Genomic DNA, 15,977 nt, shown 5'->3' with positions numbered 1-15,977 from the left:
GCGTGACGTGACCTGCCCTGTCCATTGGCAAGAACTATGAAATCGAATGCCCGGCACATCACGACTCCTATGTAAGGTAAGGGGAAAGAGAGCTAAGGTGGGCCCCGCCAACAACATCGTCCCAGTCCACGCAGTTTGGTTTGCTCCGCTATTTAACTACACATTTATTTGTGATCATCTCTCTAACCGAAAAGCAAAACTAATTTTAGGATTCGAAATGAGACACACACATGGATCATTAATTAATCATTAGAGAACTGCGAAACTAGCCAGCGACAGGAAGAAAAACAAAACACGGGCTGGATTAGATTATCCAATAGTAAAAACCAACCCAGCTTTCTTTTCTTTTCTTTTCTTCTTTTTTCGGGAGAGGCTTCTTTTCTGTTTGTTGATTGTTTCTTTAATTCCAGACTCGAAGTCTGAACTATACTACTTCTAATCTAACACGATCGATCACTTCATATTGCATTCAATCACGTGGTGGGCCATGTTTCCGCCTTTTAGTGTTCATGAAAGAAGCCTTTAATCTGCCTCCTCTCTCTTGTGTTAATATTAATTAATCCGTGAGCACCAGAGTCTCTATATATGTTATGTCCCACCCCACATCAATGAATATGAGAGCGAGCCAATTCGGCCGGCCTCTTACTCTGTTGCTCCCTCTGTAATTATTTATTGCCAGTACTCTGTGCGAAGCCAATTATTTATTGCCAGTACTCTCTGGATACCTTTTGACTCTACGGAGAGAAGGGCGTCGACTGATATTGAAGTAGCCATGGATGTTGAAGCTAAGAGAATGGAAGAAGGGCTACGGAATACGGATGAGAACCATGATTGAAGGGCTCATTAAAGATGAGCTCGACCATCAGAAAGACGCAAGAGCACCTCTGGTGGAGAGTGATGGCACCCGTTCGGCAAATACAGCAGGAGCAGCCGCTGGGAGGCAGAAGCCAAAGAGGATTGCAACCTTGGACGCATTCAGAGGCCTCACCGTGGTGGTTAGTCTACCTGTTCTAATTCATGGGGTATATATTATTTCAATCGTGGCTTTGAAGTATGTTTCGGTTTGTTTGATGATACTGGTGGACGATGCTGGTGGAGCTATCCTCGAATCGATCACTCCCCGTGGAATGGGTGTACATTGGCTATTTTGTCATGCCTTTCTTTCTTTCATTGTCGGGGTTGCCATAGCCCTTGCTCTCAAGGTAAAACTCGTTGTTAATTTTCCCTCACCGCTCTCGTTTTATATTCCAAAGTCAGAACTAATATGCACGCGTTTTTCTTCAAACCGATCAGCCTAAATTTATGTGATCGATCACAACTTGGCAATATTGTGTCTGGGGACAAGTACTGTCGCGGCTCATTCACGTAGTCTGAACAATTAAATTCTTTCAAAACATATCAGTGATAATATTGTGCCTGACAATGAATTAAATACACAGAGAGTGCCCAAGATGAAGGATGCGGAAAAAAGATAATCCTTAGGACCTTGAAGCTTCTCTTTTGGGGTATTCTTCTGCAAGGTATAAATAAGAAGTCCTCAAGTGTAATAAGCTTTGAATAAAGAACATGCTCCGTTAAATGCACTGATTATATGAGAACGTATGTAAAACACTACAGGCGGATACTCTCATGCTCTGATGATCTTTCCTATGGAGTCGACATGAAATTCATCCGGTGGTGTGGCATTCTCCAGGTTTGGAAATTATAAAATAAACAGGACACCATGTGATTCTATTTTCTGGTTTGTTGAATGGCCACTTTAATATGAGTGCAGAGAATAGCGCTTGTATACTGTTTCGTAGCTCTGATGAGACAATCACCACAAGCTTAGACCGACCACCTTGAGCCCTGGACACCTCTCCATTTTTACGGCCTATCGATGGCAATGGTAAGAACACAACACGTTTCCGCATTATTCACAACTTCAGGCTCTAGAATTTATATCCCGAATTTGACTGAAATGCATGGCCTAGGATTGGGGGCTTTGTGGCGTTCATCATTTACATGGTCACGACCTTCGCGCTCTATGTGTCCGGATTGGAGTTTCGTCGATCATAGTCAAGGCGAACCAAAGAAATACACCGTATACACACTCTCTCTCTCTCTCTCTCTCGCGGAGACACACGACGCATGTATTTTCTGGTGGTGGTTGTGTTATTTTATTTTTTGTTTCTTTATTTTTCCGATTTATTAGGTGATTTGCGGGATGAGAGGACACGTGGGGCCTGCATGTAACGCTGTGGGATACGTGGATCGACAAGTTTGGGGGGTTAATCATCTCTATTCTCAGCCTGTTTGGATTCGCTTGAAGGTGAACTTGTAAATTTGAATATGTCATGACCATATCTCTTCATTTCCCCCTTCATCAACACCTGCCCACCACTCTACACACCTTTGTTTAAGGTCAGACAATTTCAATCCCTCTTCTAATTCTCTATTTTTATGCATGTAGGCTTGCACATTGAGCTCCCTGCTCAAGGTCCTTTTCGTCATGATGCTCCAGCTTGGTGTCATGCTCCCTTTGAACCCGAAGGCTTGTTGAGGTTATTTTCTTTTCCCACTCGCTCCAAAAACCAGAGTGAATAACTTTTTTTTTTTTTGGGGATACAACGGAAATAAGAGTGAAAAACTTTATATGAATCTAGTCATTAGATGTGGTTGATCAATTAAACATCGATTTAATAGTTGTTTTCCTTGTGATTAGTTCAATATCAGCTATCCTCTCTGGCACCATCGGCATCCATTATGGGCACGTATTGATTCCTTTAAGGTTACAGACTTTTCCCTACTCACCAAAAATCACATATTTATGTACGAGCAAGTTATTGAACTACACAAACGTGAACATTTGGGCAGCGTCATTCAGAAAGGCTCAAGCATGGGTCTCCATGGCAATCGTGTTACTAGTGGTTGCCATAATTCTTCATTCACAGATGGTAAGCTACTGAGACATTTACGTACCTCTTGAAATAAATTCGATGGATCCTACAAAGTTTTACATGGAATAATGCAGCTATCATCCACTGAACAAGCAACTCTCCAGCTTCAGCTACGTTTTGTTTCACAGCCGGCGCAGCTGGAATTGTGTTCTCTGGCTTTTACTTGCTGGTACTAAATAAGCATTACTTTTCTCTTCTGAAAAATAAATAGAGAAACTTCGACCTTGTCACTTTGCTTCAATCTCTCCCTCGTACGCAGATCGATGTCTGGGGATTTCGGACTCCATTCTTGTTCTTGGAGTGGATAGGCCTGAACGCAATGCTGGTGTATGTCATGGCAGCTCAGGGCATCTTCGCTGCATTTGTGAACGGAGGTATTATAAAGAGCCAAAACACTCGCTGGTAAGAGGCACCATCAATGTCCCTTGATTCATGGTACAAATTTCAACCCGTTTATTTGAAGTAGAAGCTAAGTAGATTTGACGTAATGAAAATAGGTACACTGGATTCAAAAGCATGTATTCGTGGATGTGTGGCGCTCAGAGAGAGTGGGGAACCCTCTTATATGTCATATTTGCAGAGATCACATTCTGGGCTGTGATTGCCGGAAATATGCCACAGAATTGGAATTTATTGGAAGCTGTAAGTCAAGAAGCTAGGATAGAGTCGAGAATGTCTTGAGAGTTTGTTCCAGGGAAATTCCTGCTGGCTTGTTACTGTATTATATTTCCGTGTTGTGCGTGGCTAGGAGTGTATCTATCGATATAACATGCAAGTGTTCCTTTGTTTTATGATATGAAAGAAATGAATCTAGCTAGATGGATCCCCTCAAGTATTACTTCGGTGAAGTGCCAACGAAACGTGTGAGGTGTTGGTATTACTTTAAAATATAAAGAAAATAAATTTAAAAAAAAATAAAACATTCGTGTGATATGCTCAAGAAAATCCACCGGGTAAAAGTTTCAGAGATCCGGGTAAAAGTACTGGTGCATTCTCATGCATTAATATCTCTGTCAAATTAGGCTGTGAAATTGGTACTCTGAATGTGTACTCTTGATTATTCGTATAATCTAACGGCATTGTTAACATGAATAAGTTGTTTTAAAATTTAAATGAATATTTATAATAAAAAATTAATATTTATATAATTAAGCTCATTATATTAATTTTTTTTAACTTGTTAAAACTCGAATAGATTGTTGTTAATTTTAAATGAATTTGTCAAAATTAAAATAGATACTTATTGATGAAAAACTAACATTTATACAATTAAATACATCCTATTAATTTTTATAATTTATTAAAACTTGAATAATTGTTGTAAATCTCAAATAAGTTGTTGTCAAAACCTAAATGTATATTTATTATTGATTATTGACAACACAAGTCTAATGAATTGTTGTTAAAGCTCCAATTACTTATTGTTAATTTAAATGAGTTATTGTCAAAACTCAAATGGATATATACTTATTATTGATGAATGATGACACCGAGTCTAATGAAACAAGTGTTCTCCTGTATAAAAAATAAGTCATTCAAGTTTTAACACCACTCATTCAAATTAACAACAATCAATTTGGGTTTTAACAAATTAGAAAACACTGTATGTGGATTTAATTGTGCACTTGTTAGTCATTTATTAACAAATATTCATTCCAATTTTGACAATACATTTTTCGCTTTGATAAGTTAAACAAATTGATAAGATGAACCTGATTATATAAGTGGTAGTATTTCATTAGCAATTTCATTCGTGTTTTAAAACTAACTTTTGAAATTAACGACATACACCTTATATTATAATATGGAAATGGTTTTTAGCTTGGGTTACTCTATACTTCTTCCGTTTTCAAATATAAGTATTTTTTAAGGAGTTGAATGTTTAAAAATAAAAATATATTTTTTAATATTTCGAAATGTAATCATTGTTTCTTTTTTTTTTCAAAAGTCTTTCTATTGATAATGACTTTATATTTATTATAGGGTCCTACTAGAGATAAATATAGAAAGATAGGCTTAGTTAAAAAGTCGGGACTATTTTTATCGGAGAGTGAAATTCAGTTAAAAAATGCCTTATATTTTTAACGAAGAGAAGTATGTATCTATAATATATATATATTCCACCAATATAATTAAATAGGCTTGGTGGCCACCAAATTTTTAGGTGGTCAAGGATTATATGATCAAATCCTTCCTTGATCACTTTGAAAGATAAATTTGCTTCATTGTTACCAGTAATTCTATAGCGGCGATGAGGGTTGGCCATTAAAATGGGTTTTTTTTTTTAAATATAATTGTTTGAATCAATTTTTTATAACTCATTTTGCAGAAATTTTTATCAAGATTTAATTATCATTAATTTCTTTTTTTTTTTTCACTTTACAGCCATTCTCCTTTAAAAAAAAATCCTTGAGACGTGGCACATTATAGACCGATGAATTATTTATAAATATAGGATTTTCAGAGAGAAAACTAAGAAATGAGACAATGAGAAGATCTGTTCCCAATTTGCGAAAGATAACAAGAAGACGGGTATTTCCTTCGTTAAAAAAAATAAAATATTTTAATTAAATTATGTCTTCTAATAAAATAGTTAATTATTTTAAAAATATTATATTTTTATATTTATATTTATTTGATAGAGAATTTTCACTTTAAAATAATACAAATTTATTTATTTATTATGCATACTTTTTATTGAAATACTAATATTTATATTTTTAAATATCTATTCCCTCCAAAAAATGCTTTAGATTTTCGAAGGCAGGGAGTATGATTTATTCGTAGTTTTTCAGGGATAAATCGCATGGTCCACTAAATCCAAGTGTAAAAGATAGGAAAATCTCAATGAGGACCCAATGAGCTGATTTAATTTCAGTCAAAACCATTAAGATTTTGAAATTTCACTACACATACAAGAGATTAAAGAGTTAATTAAAATGACCTTATTATCCCAATGAAACTAGGTGTATGAACAATTTGTAGAGAAAAATGAACAATTGATGTATAAAAATAAACAATTGATGCATATGAAATTTACAACTCCCATTAACAACATAACATCATTATGAATATATATAAGTAAGTTAGGTGTATAAATAACTTATGTTAAAAAATGAACAACTATATATATGAAGAATGAATAATTAATGTAGATGGAATGAGAGTTGTCAATCTATAGTGATGTTATGATATTAATAAGAGTTGCAAATTTTATTTATATCAATTAATCATTTTTTCATGCATTAATTATTAATTTTCTTGTATGGATTATTCATATACTTAATTCCAGGGGTCAATAAAATCATTTAATCAGTTCTTTAATTTTATTTTATTCTCTGTACATGCAGTGAAATTTTAAAATTTTAAAAATCTTGACTGAGATTAAATTACACGAGGGTGCTCCCCGATATTTTCCCTAAAAAATATCATAAACAAACTTGCTCTTTCTTCTGCATCATGATTAATGTCAACAGATATTTTTTTTTAGGTCTCCTCACTTGTTGAAATGGACAAAAATAAGGACAACTCAAAAGACAACCGTCTTGGAAAATGGGGAAAAAGAAAAACGGAGAAGAGCAAAACGTGTCCAACTGTCAATGGCAACTACATCAAATAGAGCAGCACTGTTTTTCGTCAAAAACATCCAGGAATCTTGTCCATGTCAAACTTCTTTTTTGATGCTGACAAACGCCATGACAGACAGAAAATCTTTAAAAATGAGATCCTGATGGAAACGAGGAGAATTTTTTAGGTCACACCACCTTATAAGAGGTTTTTCCCTATTGTCAACAAATTCAAAAAAAAAAAAAATCCACAGCGTGTAATATGAACTGCACCTGGACATCTGTGTTTGGCGTGTTTGTAGTCGATAACTCTACACGGGATGACTAGAACGGATAGAATATCTGCAATCACAATCCATGACCAGTGGGACGTCGCGTAAAATATCTCAAGGCAAACAACCACGGAGGATTATCTTGGGGCATGTAATAATCATTCAAAGAATTTAAGTCTGTAATTTGACGTCCACACGGGCAGGAGATAACTGGCCAAAGTCTAAGCCCCAACACCCTCTTTAAATCTGAAAATGAAAGCTTTGGAATTGGAACTTTTTGAGGCCTTACATCCTCGATCGTTGTTTATGAAACCGAGGACCACACGACAGTGGAGCAATCAAATCTTGGACAAATCTTTGAGTCTGGACAGTCATTTATGCGGACAACGGATCCCTTAACAATCACATGCAGGGTACTTCAGGAACAGCCGCAAATATAGACCGTCACACATAAGTGCCATCAATGAAGATGGTGTAACTAGCGCCACTGGTCGCGGACAGATTAAGCACCAGGTTATTAGCAATGTGTGTGTGTACATAAATATATTATAGACTACAGGGAGAAGAAAGAGTTGAATACATGCATTAACTTGTATTTACCAAGTTACAGCAGTTCACTTACATCTACAATAAGCTTCTTGTATTGTACTCCGCCCTTTTTAATCTAGTTGTTCCTTTATCTACTCATTTCTGTACACCATGTTAGAAAAATACAGCAGCTCTTTAAAACTATATCAAATTCTAAACATTTTCACAACATTTATTTCACAATTACATCTAACGATAGCTATATAGTGGCAGACCAAATTACACTACTGTACATATAAAGGTCCTTCCAAAAGGGACAGCGTCGGCAAGCATGGTTCATTTTTCCCAACCCATCAACATTCTCCAAACTCCTTCCTCAATCTTGTTCCTCGCAACGCTCAAGCCTTCCCCTTCATCAAGCAAAACTCTATATACTTCCCACTCTCGGTCTCCAATCGCATGTCTTCCAATTTCAGCCTGTTCAACACTTTCATTTTATTTATATTATTCTATAGTAAAGAACCAGTATGAGTAACACATAAAGGAGACGCCACTTTTGTTTTGGAGCATAGAGAGGATGTAAGTACCGAAAAGATGCAGATGCCAAGCTTCTTGAGAGCGTGAGTAATGTCATAAAAAACAAGAGGTCTTCCCTTGCCAGACAACTCCACAGGGTTTGCCACCATAAGCTCCGTATCAGGACCCCTGCTTGCCACTGCTACTCTGAGAGGACGAATCAGCTCCATCCTGAGGCGAGAAGACAAGGACCTCTGCTTGTTAGGGTCCACTATCTTTTTCCCATCTGCTTGCATTATGAACAAGTCTATCTCACATTTTCCTCTTGATTTTATTGAGAACCTCCCATAAGAGATCTGCCTCACCATTACACCATTAGATTTATACAGATATTAAATAGATGCCGTTATCCACAAAACTGGGACACTGTCAAATGCAGAGAAGACTGAAGACATACATCATGTATCAAGTTTCAGATTTAGCGCATGTACCTGAATGTTGTAATCCTTGAGAGTTCTCATTATGTCATAAAGAAGGCCTTTGTGATCTTGGCACATGATTTGGACAAGCGTGAGTGAAGGGCTCAGCTGGTTGTCCATCGTGATAGAAACACTCTCAGATGTGAGAGTTACACTTCTGACTGAATCAGACAATTCCATGTCAAAATCATACTCTCTGATTTCAGTTGGAAGGAACGAAGATGCCTGAGAGCAACTACTGATTTCTGGGCCGACCAATTCAATGTCAATACTAACTACGACATCCCCCATTATGGCCCTCAACTGTTCAATTGTGTCTTCCTTCCTCTTTTCTGTATGCAAAAGCTCCCTGATATAAAGGCGAAATATTACAACACTAAAAGGCTATAGGAGACTGAGTTGTCATCCAATAGACATTTTGTACACAGCTACTTTGCTTCAAATTGTCCTAAATCACATCCCAAATCTTCTGGAGAAAACCATCAAATATTTAAAAGACCGGAAAATTTGCAGTGCATTTCCTTGAACAGATGCAGAATTTTTTAAAGGATAGAATGGGATCACTATACAAGTCTGCAAAAAGTTGCATTGGACTGATTCTTTTGGAGTTTCTAAACGTAAATCCCACTCAAGCTTTATTTTTTATCCAAAAATCCAGTATGAGTAAATCAAAATGAGACTTCAATTGAAATGAAGAAACAACAAGGGGACAGAAAATGACAGCATAAGGCGGTTGCCAACCTGGTATCAGTGATGAAAAACAGATCCATCACTTTTCCATCGGGTGTGGTAGATACCTTCACTTTCTTTATGGTAAGCTCCAGTTCACATAGAACCTCTGTAACATCTGTCACCGTAATAAAAAAATTTAATTATTTGCGTGTAAAATTCATCACCAACATATTCAGGAAGGTTCTGTAGATTCAGGAAGCGCACCCCCCCCCCCTTTATTCCCTAAACAATACACAGTAAGGAAATAGAATTGGAAAACGTACAGATTTGTCGAGAAGCAGAAAGAAAAGAAATGGAATGATATCAACTGCTAAGAAGGAAGTCGTCTAGGACCAGTCAATAATAGTCCCGATTCACAATCAGCAAGACAACAACCAGAAGATTGATAATTCAAGATGTGGATTCGAAAATAAAGTTCTAAAAATTACCATGTAAAAGCCCTTTACGATCATAGCAACAGAACTTTAATAGGAAGACGTCTGGAGGCTTGGGAGGTTGCGGTTCAGAGCGGTAGTAAGAAATCCCGGAAGCAGAAGAACAAGATGGGCACGCAGCAATTAGCCTATTTAATAACAAGTTCCACCTCGTTTCTGGCTTCCCATTCACCCAGAATACTATGTAGCACCATCTCCCATCGGTTGATACGTCTTCGTTGCATCAAAATAAACAAAAGAGGATCAGTCTGACATGTTTGAAACTTGCTTCGCAGGGTCGAATCCAAAATGAAATACCGCTCACTGATTCTCTAATTTACGTCGGTTTCATCAAGCAGGCACCGGGCGGTTAACCCAAAGCAGCCCACAACCATATTTCCCAGCTCTCAAATCGATAGCAACAACCAAAACAAAGAAGAAAAAATAAAAAGTTCTTTTTAATTTTATTTAAATGGAATCCAAATCCATTATTTCCAGAAACTTGTTGGAGGGTCTAAGCAAAGGAAAAGAAAGAGTAAGAATGGTTTAAGCGCAAGAGTGAAAGGAATATGAAAACTGAGTTACCTCCCCTGACAATGTTCAGTCCGAAGAAGAGAATGATGCGACACAAATCGCAACCCAAGCCAGTCTTGTCAGGACAATTCACAGTAATAACGGTTGGGTCGCCTTCTTTCTCGGGTTCCCTAATAATCACCACGTCGTCGTGCAAAATGCCCATAGTGTTCTCGGGGTGCTACTGGTTCTTCTGGGTAGAGTTCTAAAGATATTTGACGCTATACAATCTGGGAGGAATATGAGGTGTTCGCAGAACTTTTTTCTACAGTGCGAGCACAGATGGAGGAGCAGAGAAGATACAGGGGAGAGACAGAGGTTTGCGTCTCTCTCGCTTATGTTTGAGCGGTTGGTGATGGAGCCTTTGGATCCGTTGTCGATACTTTCCCCCACTTGGAGTTTCCATTTTATCAATCTCGTGTGTTTTGACTATTTCCGCACTTGATAATAGATGCACAGCGACGAGCCGACGACCGCATCATTCTATAAAATATCATTTCTGCCACCCTACCCTTCTAACCCAGCTCATTATTATTGTCATCATTATCATTGTTATTATGGTAATGATAATTACTTTATAGTTTATACCGTCTTCTTTTTTAACCAAATAAATACTTTAAACTTAAAATATCCTTTCCTATAAAAGCATTTGAATTCTGTGAGTATCTCAAATCCTCTCATTTAGAGAGTGTCTGCATTACAATCATATGATTTTATAGATGATTGAAAATTTATGTTTAATAAATCGACGAGTTAAAGGCGATGATTTTATGAAAATACCTTTCAATTATTTCTCCATAGTTATATCAACCTTGGATTAAGATACATGGCACAACAAAAGGTAAAATTGTGACTTAATGTTCTTTCTTAAATTTTGTGCCTGTATTTTGACAACCAGTTGATTAAATCCACAATTTATATAAGACCACATGAAATACTTGTTAGGTAAGAAAAATTAAGAGTTAAGGCACCCACCAAAAATAGATTCCACGAAAGGGATGCAGGTGTGACCGTTAGTTGAGAGGGAGGCAGAGGATTTGGGCGATATATATATATATATACATATATAATATGGTACTATCAATCTTTTTGCTTCCCAACGTTATCATTAATCGTATAAACGTGGGGAATCGCATATGGAGTTCGGTGTTAAAATTGGCGACATCATAAATCCTTTTCTTATTTCACGAGGTACATGAAGAATATAGAATTAGAATTAGAATGTGCATAATTAATATCAGATAGAGAAACCGATTAATATTGTGCTCATTGAAGCCTTTTTTAGGAATAAATTCCGTACTCCAAGGTTTTTTTGTAAGAAATAAATGACAGGCATGATTGAACCCAAAAAAAAATGATAGGTATGAAAAGGGTTGGGTGAGTCCTGGTGAGCAAAACTGAATCGAAATCGAAATTCCAACCGAATCGAATCTAATTTTGTCTATTTGATTCGGTCTATTTGATTTTTTGATTCGATTTAGTTTTTTTATTTTAAATATTTTGGTTGATCTGTTCGATTCGGTTAGTAAAATTTAAAATCGAATAGACCGAACCGACCGAATTACACATAATTATTAATTTATAAATTATATTAATTTATAAATTATTTTATTTTTATTTTTATTTTTTATTTTAATAAAGAATAAAAAATAATAACATCACTTGAAACCCCATTTCAATCAGTCACTCTCATCAGTAGGTATTGTGACTGGATTATGAGGCTATTATTTGATCATCGGTGTTTATTTATGGTTGTTTATTTAATTATCCATGCCTTTATAATATTTGGGCTTTATGTCATATGGGTATAATTAGAATGGGCTCATATTGAAAAAAATGAATAGAAAAAAAGGCCCAATTTTATAGTGTTGTTTGTTTTAATATTTAAAAAATAGGCCCAAATCGACAAACCGAATTAACCGACCGAACCGAATTATCAAATTTCGGTTCGATCCTTGTTCGGTTCGATTCGGTTTTCATTTTCAGTGTTATTCGATCGATCGGTTCTGCATATTTTGAGACTGAACCAAAACCGAACCGACCGACGCTCACCCCTATGAGTCACGAGTGGATGTCCCGTTCTTGTGCATTTCTGATTTCTACCCTTCTGGCTTCCTTTGCTTGCCTCCCCTGCTCTGATGCGGTGTCGACATTTTACTTTCTTTGTTCCAATTTTAATTATTCTCTTTTTTGCATTATTATTATCACCCTCTTCATTTAAAAATATAAAATATTTTTTAAAAATTAAATATTTGAAAATATTAAATATTTTTAATTTTTTAAAAAATAATCATTAATTTTTTAAAAAAGTATCTCTATTAATAATGGCTTTATATTTATTATAAGATATTTAATAAAAATAAATATAAAAAAAATAAGTGAGTTTAAAAGTAAAAAATTATTTTATTGAAGGTGGGGTTTATTTAAAAATATTTTTAAATGATTATCATTATTATTATACGTCGGCGCTTCTTCCTGGAAGTACGGACACCAGGAGCAACCCACCCATCGCCACCTCGCCTCCTTTATTCAACTCATGCCGGTGCTCCCCAAAACATCCACGTCTTTGGGGGTCTTATCTTATCTATCCATACTGTATATACTCTGCATGTATCAACTTAAAATGCTTGATTTATGTAAAGCAGAAAAAGAATTGCTTCGCGGCAGAAATTCAATAATCACGTTATTTCAATTATGTTAATTGACAAATTATGGTACAGTGAAGATTTAACCGTAGAAATATATGTGTATATATATGTGTGTGTATATAAAACTACTCGCAAGTTGAATTCACAAGCTATAAATAGAGTTAGAAAATGAGCGGATTCAACTCATATAAGATCGGCCCTTAAGGGCAACCTTTAAACTTGATTTTTTTAAAATACTTAATTTTTTAAAGTTCGACTCTTACATAAAGAGTTCAAAGTTAGACTCGTAAACTTTTATTATTATTTTTTTGGAATTTTAAAAATTAAAATTTTAAATTACAATGTTTTATATATTTTTTAAAAATATGAATTATAATGTTTAAAAATTAAAAATAAATAATAAAAATTTTAATTTAAAGTATAAACATATATTTTATTTTTAAAGTTTAAATTTAATTTAAAAATTAAAAATATTTATTTTTTTAGAAAAAAATAAAAAATGAATCTAAAGGGTAGCCTAAACTCGAGCCCATTTTTTATAGTTTATCAGGGTTAAGCTTAAAAGCTCAATTTATTTAAAAAAAATATCATTTTTTAAACCCAAACTGTTATAAAATAAATTTAAACGGACCACTCTCTGAGTGCGGCCTTTATTTTTAATTCTAGCTATAAACAGGTGGGTTGAGGTGGAATATAAGATTTACGAAATTAAATAAAGGAACGTGAGTATATATAATATAAGGGCTACATCGGGAGAGTCAGGGATGGCGGGCGTACCAATAATTTTTGCTTTTAAAGAGAGAGAACAAATTGGGGAAGTGGGGGAGAGGTGGGCCTGGAAATTAGACTTAGAATCTGCGGCAATAAAGAATCCGATGATGGAATATACAAATTTCACAGACGTTAGGCCAGAACCAGATGCACTGGTGAGTGCTTTGCTTTCATAATATTTTATTGTTACTCTTTTGAAGAACCGGAACCTGAACTATATATATATATATATATAAAATATTTACGAGCTGACAGGGACTTCACAGAGTGCTCGCTCTTCATCACGCCGGACCCAGCTTCTTTACATTTTTTCTCTCTCCACTTTCTCTCCATTTTTCATCTCATCCATCAGATTTATTTTTAAACAGTTGAGATTTGATATTTCATAAAATTATTATCTGTTAGATATTATAAAATATTTTTGAATATTTAAAAAAAAATTATTATAAATTAATAATAATTATTATTATTTAAGTTTATTTATTATTTTGTAACGTATAATTTAAACATCATTATTATTTGAAACCGTTTTAATTGTGATTAAGGTGACTTTATGGCCCGAAAATTATGAGATTTGCCTATAAAAGGCAGTGCTTGCCACATGTTCTGAAGGAGCTTTTGTGCTCTTAGCCTTTCTCTCCTCTTTTATCACATTGTTTTGTTGTGCATATAACTGAGGTTATTTTATGAATTTCTATTATTCTGTGTCCCTACTTTCAGTAGGAAGAGTCTGTTTAATCCTAGGGAGCTGCCGCTAATCAACCCAGTGTAGCGGAATAGCTCTTAAGAACAGTGTCCTCGGGCACGACTCAGACTGTATTTTTACCTACTAATGCCAACAATCTTAAGAGCTATTGACTGCAGCAAGGAAAATTGGGATTCGGTGGTGAATATTCTAGGCTAGGACAAAAATGATGAATTTTTGTCTGATATAGGCAGTTTCTCGAGTAAGCACCAATAGAAAATGCTGAAGAAGGCCATTAAGGAACCGCGAGGCTGAGAAAATTATCCAATAAGCTAAGTAAGCAACTGCGAGGATGAGCGCTTCGGCCATCGAGGGTGATCTAAGTGATGATTAGGTTACAGATAAGTATATATTCAGTCCTTCGTGTTCTTTCTTCTTATCACTTTACTCTTTATGAAAAGTAGAATTCTTATACTGGCCGCTTATTCTATATGCTTGCGTACACACATTGCTTATCAAATTTATACAACAGAGGTTGATGTTTGTCTTGTAATTGTTTATACTCTTTAGTAAAACTTTTACGTTGCCCTTTATTTCTGAAGCATTCAAAATGTCTCTAGGTGTAGAGAATATTTTCAGGCGTGACCCACTATTTTACTAGTTTATTGTGATAATTTTTATACCGTAGCAATGCCAGAGGCTTTGATATTACATTCATTTTGGAATATATGGCTAGAATTTTTTGAAGCAATGGTTCATAAATTGCAATGATGAGAATTTATTATATTAAAATAATTTGATTGACAGTTATGTGGAAATATTGGGATTAATTTTTGATGCTTTATTTAATTGGCAAAAGTTACTATTTTTTGTGATAGTATACTTAGTACATGCCAAGAGATGGAAACAATTTCCAGTGAATTAAATAATTGCAATTAAGCGAATGAATTATTATAAAGTGGTTATATAATACAATAATTTCCTGCACTTATTAGTGTTGTCTAAAGCATAATTGTTATCTTACAGTTCAATGCTAGATAATATTTTGCGCATTAAGCGACAAAATTTTGGTGCCAATGTGTAGTAAATTTATGAGAACTGACATGATGCCTAGACTGCACTGCTTTTTGGATGTTGCCCAAAAAATATTTTCTTGATCAAAATTCACAAATTACTATCCAAAGTGTGGGGCTATATGCATGCCTTGATATATTTATGGTGAATTTTACAATTACGTGAAATTCTACTTTGATAGATTTGAAAGGTTCTATTTGTGAAAACTTTTGCATCTAATTTTGTGATGTATTTTATGACTATGAGTGTCATAATTGTGATTAATCATAATTGGAAGAAAGAATATGAAACCTGATTTATGCACTAGATCTTCCCTCTTGGGTTGGTAGATATTTAATTTGCTGGATTGCTAAGCTTAATTAATTGATGGTTGTTTTAAATCCAAGTGAAATTCAATTTGTGATTTTCTGAGTTTTTTATTTCCTTGGATTTAATTGTTGTCGTTGAATGGACTTGGAGTCTATTTTTAATGCTGGAGTTGGAATCTCAAATTGTCATTGAAGAACTTATATATATATATATATATATTTCGATGAGGTTCTGGAAGTATTAGTCTGAATATGTGATATGTATTTAGTGTTTCAACATTTTATTTGTTGATATTATTGGAAAGGTGAGAAGGCTTTGTGGCTTATTTATTCATATTGTGGGAGTATGTGCATGGAATATTATATTTATGGTGGATTTAAAATTTATAAAAAATTTTAATTTAATTAGAATTATTATTGATAAGTTGTGGAAAATATTTAAATAATTTTCATACATGTAGTTGAAATATATT

At 34.7% G+C, this 15,977-nt stretch overlaps 1 protein-coding gene and 1 pseudogene across 2 annotated transcripts; one reads left to right on the top strand and one right to left on the bottom strand.

Annotated features, from left to right (window-relative positions):
- Positions 1-818: 818 nt before the first annotated feature.
- On the top strand, positions 819-3,748 carry LOC129301112 (uncharacterized; annotated as a pseudogene).
- Positions 3,749-7,337: 3,589 nt separating this feature from the next.
- Positions 7,338-10,461, bottom strand: LOC129301111 (ACT domain-containing protein ACR10-like). 2 transcript variants are annotated; one of them, XM_054939685.1, is made up of 6 exons: positions 10,031-10,447; positions 9,461-9,679; positions 9,042-9,147; positions 8,313-8,649; positions 7,893-8,177; positions 7,338-7,782 (listed from the first exon to the last, which is right to left on the bottom strand). In XM_054939685.1, exons 1-6 carry the CDS (start codon positions 10,182-10,184, stop codon positions 7,642-7,644), a joined length of 1,242 nt encoding a protein of 413 aa, XP_054795660.1. In that variant the 5' UTR covers positions 10,185-10,447; the 3' UTR covers positions 7,338-7,641. The 2 variants fall into 2 exon arrangements, with proteins under 2 accessions (XP_054795660.1, XP_054795661.1); XM_054939686.1 differs by having other exon boundaries at positions 7,653-7,792; positions 10,031-10,461.
- Positions 10,462-15,977: the final 5,516 nt, after the last annotated feature.

This window comes from Prosopis cineraria, unplaced genomic scaffold (assembly GCF_029017545.1).
Source record: "Prosopis cineraria cultivar Desert tree isolate PC_DT_omini unplaced genomic scaffold, ASM2901754v1 PC1901, whole genome shotgun sequence".
Classification (NCBI taxonomy): Eukaryota; Viridiplantae; Streptophyta; class Magnoliopsida; order Fabales; family Fabaceae; genus Prosopis; species Prosopis cineraria.
This window is presented reverse-complemented; position numbering and strand designations above follow the sequence as displayed.

Bases quoted from the DNA above. Each gene is read 5' to 3' on its own strand.
- LOC129301111 (XM_054939685.1), bottom strand. From the start codon at position 10,184: ATGGGCATTTTGCACGACGACGTGGTGATTATTAGGGAACCCGAGAAA. The intron at 9,148-9,460 runs GTAATTTTTAGA...TTACGGTGACAG, and splicing joins TCGTAAAGGGCTTTTACATG to ATGTTACAGAGGTTCTATGT. The intron at 8,178-8,312 runs GTACATGCGCTA...ATGGTGAGGCAG, and splicing joins TCAAGGATTACAACATTCAG to ATCTCTTATGGGAGGTTCTC.